This window comes from Podarcis vaucheri (genome assembly GCF_965113315.1).
Source record: "Podarcis vaucheri genome assembly, chromosome: 10".
Taxonomy (NCBI): domain Eukaryota; kingdom Metazoa; phylum Chordata; class Lepidosauria; order Squamata; family Lacertidae; genus Podarcis; species Podarcis vaucheri.
Window position 1 is genome coordinate 17,589,739 of NC_138748.1, and position 9,362 is coordinate 17,599,100.

The window sequence follows — 9,362 nt, forward strand, 5'->3', positions numbered from 1 at the left end:
CTTCTACACAAACTTGCCTACGATCCAGCTGCAATTCTATACTGCCAAGTTCTTACGGAACGCAAGAGGATTTCCTTTTCAATCAACCAGTTTAGGATGACCACGCGTGACTGGAATTCTGCGCACTTGCGCAGAGCGATCCTTACGCACTTACAGTCCCATCTGCTTCCAGGAGGGACTTACTCCCAAGTTTATGCATTTAGGGCTGTTGCCTAACTTTGTAGAGTTTCAAGGGCAGAAGTGCTTCGGAGAAGCATTCCGAAGTAAGGCTGCATTGTAGCGTGAATTCGGCTTGGAAAGGGAGATCTTTTCCCTTCCAGGTGACACTTTCCATTTCAGCCTAGTCTGTTCTCTTTACTCTCTGGCTCTTTCTCTCACACACTCTTTCTTTTCACTGTAAAACCAGAATCCGGCGCTAGATTGCCCAAACTCCTCCTCAGTCCGGCGTTGTCTTAACGGCAGAGCCAGTAATTGCCGCTTTGGGACCCGGTTTCCTACGCTCCAGCGACGACGCGGCGTGTCGTTTCGCCTCCTCCCAAACACATGTCAGAGAAAAGTCGATCTCAGTAAGACCAGGAGCGAGCCAGCTGTTGAGGCGCTAAGGAAGCGAAAGCTTCGCCTGAAATAGTTCCTAGCCGAGGAGGCGAGGGGCGAAATCCATCCCCTTTAAAATTCGACGGCGCGGGATTGATGGAGGACGCGGCGAGGTGCCCCAGAAGTAAATGGGGAGTCGGGCAGATAAGATATTTTTATTAAATAATAAACAGATTAAATATAATAGGAGGAAGATAAGTGACCAAAATGTTTCCTTGTCGCCCAGGTGAGCCGGTTCACCTGTACGCTGAAACCAGCCTGGTTTGCCCCCTCGCGCCACAACTGCGCCCGTCTGGCGTCTGCCTCGGGAAGGGAACCTGAGCTTCCCTCGGGGGAGAGAACTTTTGCGCCAACCCATCTGCTGTGGGGAAGGGCTCCCAGGGAGAAAAACCCCACCTCCCCGCTGGAAGGGAGTAAATGCAGGACTCATTGGGCGTCGGAGGGAAAGGGCTTGCAGCGTCTCGTTAGATATGCACGGTCTTTCGACGGATCCCAGCTAACGCAGAGCTGCCCACGAGTCCCATTAAATGCTAGGGAGGGGGATTCTGCCGTGATGTATTTAAGAGGCCAGCCTGACGACGGTGGTCGCGTATATTCTAGTTGTGGGGATAGAATGAGGAGGGGGCGAGCCGTGTGCGCCCCCTCGAGCTCCTTGACGAAAAAGGGTGGGGTAGGCATGCAATAAAGGAAGGAAGGAATACACAGAATTCTTATCCCAAATGCCCTTAAAAGAGAAGCACCCGCAAAGAGCTTCACGGCATTTCTCCTGTGGGGCACGGGACCAGCCACTCGCGGGGGGCATGGGACGGGTATGTGGAAAGGAAAGAAATATTCCACGCCTCTCTAGTCCCACTTAAGTTACAAAGCTTAATGCGCCGCGATCGTTTTTCGAGCGTTTGTAATATATGTTGGTGGTTTGTTTGTTTGTTTGTTTGATTTTGTTTTTTTGTCCAGTACAATCGGTGGGTGTTTCTTTTTTCTTAATTCATTCCTTTGTGCTGAGGATGCTGTGAAGCTATTAGGAAACAATGGATTTAATACACAAGCCAAACCCGCATTCTGCTGCCGGTTTGCGTCCTCTCGGCGGAGGAAATCCACGCCCGCGCCTTCCCCGGCCTGTTTACATAGCCCTTGGCCCCGGGGACCGAAAGAGAGATTTGTCGTTAATTAGTGGGTCATCTGAAAGCGGAGAGGCTCCAAACCAATTTGCCCCGAAACGGCCCTGTAATAGCCCTGCAATTCACTTCCTTGGGCTCGTTCCAAATTTGAAGGGTGGAGGGTGTCTTCCGACGGCAAAGCCTCGCTCGCTCCCGCCATTCAGCCGGAGCTGGCTACGTTTAGCAACTCACAAGCGAGAGAACCGGGATCTGTTTCTCTTTTAAACCTAAGAGAACCCGCGTGGTTTCTGTTTGGTTAATGAAACTGGTTTAAAGCTAAACGCTAGTTTGTTCCCGGGAGCTCTGAAAAGTACCAAAAGCTCCGAAAGGTTACTTTGAAGGAACACCTCGCTATTTAGAGCACAGCGAGGCTGTGTTGCTAAGCAGCCTCTAGAAAGCAGGTTGGACTGAAAGCCCCGTCTGAGGTGAGATGGGGGAAATGACTCCAGAAATTCCCTTACTCGCTGGGTGAGCAATCTGGAGCCATCAAAATCGACGGCGGTGGGGGAACCACCTCTTCCTCGTTGATTTCAATGTGATCTCTCACTGTAGCCTCCCGAGTTCTCGCTGGGAGAGCTGACCTCTGGTTTTCGCGCTCGGCATTTTGCCGTCTGTCTCTCCCCACCCCCAATTTGCAGTGGTTGGGGTCGCCCTTGCTTGAATAGCTATTGAAAGTTTGGTCTTGGGCGAGGCTATCATCCTCAACGCTCCGGAAACCTGGGTCTCCCCGACGGCTTCCTCCTTTGCATCCGGCTTGCCCGTCTACACTGGGACGCCCCGTCTAACACCCGCTCGGAGCTGCAGCCGCCGCCGACAGCCCCGCGCTTTTCCTCGGGAAAGCGAAGCGCTTTTGTTTCTTGGGAAGGGCGGCGCGTTTGTCAAAAGGCCAGGCGTCCAAAGGACTACCTCCGAAGTGGCACCGAGAAAGGAGGGAAGGGAGGGAGGGAGGAAAGAAGGAGCAGACCCGGGGCAGAAGCAGAGCAGCCAAGACGCGCGCCCAGGTGCACAGCGCGGGGATGTCGGCCTGGGCTGAAACTGACAAGCAGGCAGCGCAACTACCCCTCCTTTGTCCGAGAGAAGCCCATCGCCGTGGCCCCCCAATTTCCCTGATTTAGAGGTCACGCCGCGAATTGTCTTTCCTTTTATGATTATAAAGGAAAAGATGATGTCATTTAAAGGCAAACAAGACCATTGATCTGGAGGCCTCTGAAGCCTGTGCAAGGTAAAGAGACTGGGAATAATAGGAGGGGAGAGGAGAGGGAGGGGGAGACCCAGAGGCGGAGGGGGAGGGGAGGGCCACCTCCTTCCCTCTGGGCGGGGGGAGGAGGCGGAGGAGGATCGGGCGCCAATGGAAAGTAGCCTCCTGATCTTGGGAGCGGGGAGGGAAGGGGGTTCCACTTTCCTCCCCCCCCCCTTCTCCTCCTAATGCCTGTTGGAAGCGAATTGAGCAATTATCTAGTTTACCTTCTCCTCTTGGAAGTTAACGATTGGCGGGATCGTGGCTGCTGCTATTGACCCAACACTTTCCATTGAGAGAGAAAACGAGGGAGAGAGGCGAGGAGGAGCAGACAGGGGCGACCGTCCCCCGCCAAAGGCGCGCAGAGGCGGCGATGGGCCGGCACGAGTCCGTCGGGATGCGCAGGCTGGTGCCGCCGCCGGCCGTCGAGATGGAGAGGCAGCTGTCGGCGGTTCTGGAGGCGGTCCAGACGGCGAGCGAAACGGCGAGGGCGGCAGCGGCGGTGGGCTTGGTGTGGGCATCGGAGGACGAGGCGTCGCGGGTGGCAGCAGCCGCGCGGGGCTCCGTCGGCTCGGCCCAGTGAGCGGGCTGCGCAGGGGCAAAGGCAGCTGGAGAGGCGCCCAGGCAAGCGAGCGGCCAGCCATGAACAATAGCGGCCAGCCGCCACAGCAGCAGCACCCCCCGACGGCTGCCAAGAGCCTGGCCGCTCCTCGAGCCAACATGTTGAGTGCCTCCAAGCCTTTGGCATTCTCCATCGAGCGCATCATGGCCCGGACGGCCCCGGAGCCCAAAGCCCTGCCGCTGCTGCCCCACTTCTTGCAAGGAGGGGGCCCCAAAAGCGCCGAGCAGCACGTCAAGCCGCACCAGCAACAGGCGGAGGCGGCGCTCAGCTTGGCATCTTCCATCCCTTGCATGATCCCTTTCGTGCCGCTGGCCTACGAGCCCTTAACCAAGGCGGGCTCGGAGCCCAGGAAGCCCCCGATGGACCCGCCGCTGCCGCCCTCCCCCTCTTCTTCCTCGTCGGCGGCGTCTTTGAGTTGCGCGCTGAGCCTCAAGCCGCCGTCGGGGGACCTGCAGCCGCTGCAGCAGCACTACAAGCTTGTCCGGCCCCGCGTGGTCAACCATTCCTCCTTCCACGCCCTGGGCACCCTGGGCTACTTCAGCCGCGCCACCGAGCCGCCGCAACCGCCGCCGCCGTCGGGCCTCAGCCTCCACCCAGTGGCGTCCTATTTCCTAGGCTCGCCGCTGCACGCCTCCTCTCCCGCCGCCTTGCACGCCCCGACGGCGCCCAAGGCCTACCTGGCGGAGAGGAACAAGCTGCACGTGTTGCCGCCCGGCCCCGACAAATACCCGACGCCGGCCTTCAAGGATTTGGCGCACGCCCAGCTGCACAGCGCGGCAGCCGCCGCCGCCGCCGCAGCTGCCGCCGCCGCCGCGCACCTTCTGGCCACCGACAAGCTGCCCTTCAAGAACGTCGGGGCGGACTTCAGCCGCGGCTCGCCCAGCGCCAAGCCCAAAGTCTTCACCTGCGAGGTCTGCGGCAAGGCAAGTGCCGGATCCATCCCCTCTCCCAAATCCGATCCGCCAAGGCGGCCGTCGAGGCTGCTGTTTGCTGCGGCGGCTGTCTCGCGCACCCTTTCTAATCGCGTTTCTTGTCTCTTTCTGCTTTCACTTTCTGACCCCTCCCCTTCCCCCTTCAAGGTCTTCAACGCGCACTACAACCTCACGCGCCACATGCCGGTGCACACGGGAGCCCGGCCCTTTGTCTGCAAGGTCTGCGGCAAAGGCTTTCGCCAGGCCAGCACACTCTGTCGCCACAAGATCATCCACACCCAGGTACCGACCGACCGCGCGCGATCACTCTCTCGTTCGCTCTCCCTCGGCTCTGCGCCCAGCAAAGGCGCGGATTTCTCGACTGCCGCGTACAAAGCCAGCAGCCACGCGCGGCTCCCACCCGACGGCTCCGCGCCGTGGCTCTGCAAGCCTCCTCCCTTCCTGTCCCTGGTCCGTCGAACTGGCCAGCATCTGCCTCTCTCTTTCTGTCTGAGTTATAGTGTTCTGCCTCCTCGACGTGCGGAATGTTTGTCTTCTGGAGGCAGTAACTGGAAAGCGAGCTGTTCGTCGTCTGTGTGTGTGTGTGTGTGTGTGTGTGAGAGAGAGAGAGAGAGAGAGAGAGAGAGAGAGAGAGAGAGAGAGGAGTGGGGGGAAGAAATACTAGTCTTTTTTCCCTTTCTCCCCCTCCCCAACAATAGTGCTTGGGTATTGTCCCCTAGAAAGCCACCTCTCCAAATTTCCCTTCTCTCCCTTTCCCCCACTGCCGCCTCTCACTCCGTCGGCTGTTTATTTCACTAGGGCCCCATCCTGAAATGCGCTTCCTCGGAAGTAAGCCCGACTAAACTCACATCCCGCCAAGCGCGATTAGGCTCCGAGTTCCAGCTTCGGTATTCTCCCTCCCCTCAACCCCGCGCGAGTCTCCAATAGACTTGAGGGGCGCTCGCCGCCAGAGTTTAAACTTAACAGGACGAGGCCCTCTCGGGTAGCAAAGGAAGCTGATCTTCTTACCAAGCGAAAACAGCACCTTCCTCCCCAGTTCTTGCTGTCCTGGGGGGTGGGGGGGAAAGAGAGCCAGGATTGTGCCCCGCTTGGAGAGAAGCTGCAAAACGGACTGGCTTTTGATTGCGTTTGTCTCTCCTTAAAATTTTTAAAAAATAAAATACAGGAGAAGCCTCATAAATGCAACCAGTGCGGGAAAGCGTTTAACCGGAGCTCCACGCTGAACACGCATACGCGGATCCACGCGGGCTACAAACCTTTCGTCTGCGAGTTTTGCGGGAAAGGGTTTCACCAAAAAGGTACGACTCTGCTTTCGATGGCGTCGTTGTTGTTTCAGCGCGCGCGCACACACACACCCTTTTTTCCTCCCGTGTCCGATGTTCAAAACGAATATGCTAAAAAAAAAATTAAAACGGATATCAAACGGATATTTTTTAAGCGTGTCTAAAATGTTACGCCAGCATTATTGTTTGTGTGAGCTCGGAGAGTTATGTTGCGGGAAGACGAACGGAGGATCCCCGCTGTTATACAAAACCAGGAGCAAAAGATAGAGAGAGAGAGATATATCTATTTAGCTTCTCCAATTGTTGTTTTTCTGAGATGGCCACTTCTGTTTAATTGGGGTGAGGGGCAAAGCGTTAGTGTGGGTTTAAAAACGCGAGAACGATTGCAATTATTATTGTGAGGATAATTGGGATTAACAACTTAGTTTGTGCAGGTTTATGCGGAAATAAGTGCCACTGATTTCCGTGGGCTTGCTTGGAAATAAGGCCGCAATTTCCTGAACCCAGTGGGACTTACTTGTGAGGCGGCGCGTATATTATTGAAACCCAAGGCAGCGATGTCTTGCACTCTTACCTGGGAGTAAACCCAGTTGAGCTCGACGGCACTTATTTGCAAATAAACGAACTATAGGCTTGCAAGTGTTAACCGGAGTCTTATGAGAGTAAACTCCGAATATTCTGCACGGTTCTGTTTGTAGATGCAAATTGCAAAAAGAAAACCCGGATCCACAACGCACCGCTTCGGATTAAGATGGTTCCGCTTCGCAGAGGTGCAGGGAATTAACATTCCCATCTTAAATATTTATTTGTGAAGAAAATCTTTAAAAATAAAAATCGTAGATTTTGTATAGTACCGCATTGTGGATTATTCCAGTCCTAATTTAATCCACCCCAAAGCGGTTTGATTTCGCTGGCTAACGATTTTATTTTATTTTGGATGAGGGAGAAGGAGAGGAAAGGGATTTAAACCGCTTTATTATTTAGAGTACCCCGGTTCCTGAAGGTCAGTCTGGAAGTCAGTTCACGGAATTTTGTCCAAATAAGCGGCGTTTTGGATCTGGGCACACAAATCGGCTACCCAGGAGCGTCCCAAGATTTCAGTTTTTTTGGATTTTGGTGTCTGTCTGTTTGCGTGTGTGGTTTTTTGTTCGATTGCTCGTTTCGTTCTTGTTTCAAAGTAGAAAAAAACTAAAAAGAATTTGAATTCTTTCGATGGAATGGACTCGGGAATGCCAACCGAAGAAGTTAACCCGAGCTAGTTTTGTGTTGTTGTTTTTTTTTTGTTGTTGTTGTTGTTGTTGTTTTGTTTGAAGCGGGGTGTGTGGGTGTGGGTGTGTGCGCGCTTGGGCTGTGTGTGCTTGGGGGGCGGGAGAGGGTCTCCCCACGTGCCTCACTGAGCGCCTCGCCCTGTTGTTTGTGTCCCCCCCTCCCCACCAAACAGGAAACTACAAGAACCACAAACTGACGCACAGCGGCGAGAAGCAGTTTAAGTGCAATATCTGCAACAAAGCCTTCCACCAGGTGTACAACTTGACTTTCCACATGCACACCCACAACGACACCAAGCCCTTCACCTGCCCCACCTGCGGCAAAGGCTTCTGCAGGAACTTTGACCTCAAGAAGCACGTCCGCAAACTGCACGACACCAACGGCAGCGGCGGCTCGAGCGTGGCTCCCTCGCGAAGCGCCGTCGAGCCGGAACTGCAGCCGCCGCCGCCGCCAATGCTGCTTCACCGCCCGTGAGGCGCACTGCCGCCGTCCGCCCTTCTTCTGCATGCACTTCGACGGCGGTCCGCGCTTCTCCCGCGCTCCCTCCAGAGAAAGCCGTCGGGTTTTTATTCCGCTCTGGGACTGCTGGAGAAAGATAGAGAGACAAGGAAATTGCTTTGGGTTGTTTTTTCTCTCTGCCCCCGACAGTCGGGGAAAGAAAGACTCGCGTCTCCCCTCGTGAGCCGGGGAGCTGGTTTTGAGAAAACCAGGACTAATGAAACGTTACTTCGGGCGTATATTTATTGAAAAAGCTGGGTCGAGACCCGGCCGGGAAGTCTGCCTAGAGTTGCCAGGTGCTCACCTCCAAGAGGGGTGCGGGGAAGAGACCCCCTTTTGCTATGAAAATCCCCTGTCCTTTTTTGAAAAGGCCCCTTCCTTTTAAAGGACTTCCATTCGCTCCAGAATTTCTTGCAGCGCCCTATTGGTGTCTCTTGTGTGTGAGAGAGTGTGAGAGAGATTTTAAAGCGTCGCCCCCACACCCCAAACTCTGGGGTATCCCTTGCTCAAAGGAGTCCTTCTAAGTACCCTGCCCCACCGAAAACAGCGGGAGGGGGCGCTCCCTTTTCAAATGCCACCTTCGACGTGTGCCATTTCAAACTTCAGCGCGCCCGGCGCTTTATTCAGCGGCTGTTAAGTCCCGGGTATTTAAATGCAAGATTCCCTGCCTGAGGTTATCCAAATATATATTCTAAGCTCGGGTTCAGCAACCGGTGGCAAGGGTTTTCTAGCTGAAGGGACGCTGACTTACGTCGCAGGCCCTCCTGTCCTTGTCGCAAGGCCCCAGTCCCACCCATCTGCGGTGCCCCGGGAGCGCGACTGACCTTTCTTGGGAAGAGATCTGCGTCCTTCCCAAAGTGGCAGCGGCCTTCCAGCCGGGATCTCCCCTTTGCAAAGAGTCGCCTTCCCGCCCCGCTGTAGAAAACGGAACCGGCGTCTCTTTAAAGTTCAGCGGTGGCTCTGCACTGCAAGGACGGCCTCTCGACGGTCCGGAAAGCGTCACCCCACTTGAGCTCAGCTCCACGGTCGTGTGTGTCAACTTAATTCAGAGTGTGGCTCGTCTAACTGTGTGCGTGTATGAGAGAGAGAGAGACGCCTTTTAAAATATAGCAGACCCCTCCAGTCCCTCCTTTGGCACGGAAGGTCTCCTCCTTGAAGGGATGCGTCCCCAAGACGATCTCTTGTTCCCCGACATCCAACAGTGTGTTATTTGGGGCTCTGACAACCCTCGATATTCATCCCTCGAATTCGGTCGCTGTATATAGAATAACAACCCCCTCCTCCCCGAAAAAAAAGTGTGTCGATTGACTTTGCCGGCTGGCTGAATCTCGGATTCTCGATTTCCCCCTTTCCCCGACGGTCTTCTCCCTCCTACTCTTCCTTCTCCCTCCCTTGTGCCTCATCCCCAACCATCGCCAACTCTCCTCTCCTCGACCTTCGTGATCTCTTGTGAACGGGGACGGGGTTGGCTTCAGTTTTGTATGGATCTGAAATTCCCGGTTGTATTTTTAAAAGAATTCTTATTATAATTATTGCACGTGCCAAAAAAAAAAAAAAAAAAGACTTGGTGGATCTGGTGGCAAATAAACGGGCGAAGCGCCCCTTTCAAGCAGAGTGCGTTGGCTCTTGGCGACTCGAAGTGGCGGGGAGGGAGAGAACGGGTCGTGCATCGGCACCAGGGGAGCCGCTTGGCCTCGCCGTCGGAGCTGCGAGGCCTCCCGGCCGCCGCCCTTTGCTTGCGAGGCTCCGCCCGACGCGAGTGTCGTCGAA

The 9,362-nt window shown here is 55.1% G+C and overlaps 1 protein-coding gene across 1 annotated transcript; it reads left to right on the forward strand.

The window, feature by feature from the left end:
- Positions 1-639: 639 nt before the first annotated feature.
- Positions 640-9,120, forward strand: FEZF1 (FEZ family zinc finger 1). The gene is made up of 5 exons (XM_082241351.1): positions 640-2,973; positions 3,232-4,533; positions 4,690-4,824; positions 5,708-5,840; positions 7,267-9,120. Exons 2-5 carry the CDS (start codon positions 3,631-3,633, stop codon positions 7,566-7,568), a joined length of 1,473 nt encoding a protein of 490 aa, XP_082097477.1. The 5' UTR covers positions 640-2,973; positions 3,232-3,630; the 3' UTR covers positions 7,569-9,120.
- Positions 9,121-9,362: the final 242 nt, after the last annotated feature.

Excerpts from the sequence above, each read along its gene's own strand:
- FEZF1 (XM_082241351.1), top strand. The coding sequence starts at position 3,631 with ATGAACAATAGCGGCCAGCCGCCACAGCAGCAGCACCCCCCGACGGCT. Across the intron at positions 4,534-4,689 it reads CCTGCGAGGTCTGCGGCAAG|GTCTTCAACGCGCACTACAA; the intron begins GCAAGTGCCGGA and ends TCCCCCTTCAAG. Across the intron at positions 5,841-7,266 it reads GAAAGGGTTTCACCAAAAAG|GAAACTACAAGAACCACAAA; the intron begins GTACGACTCTGC and ends CCCACCAAACAG.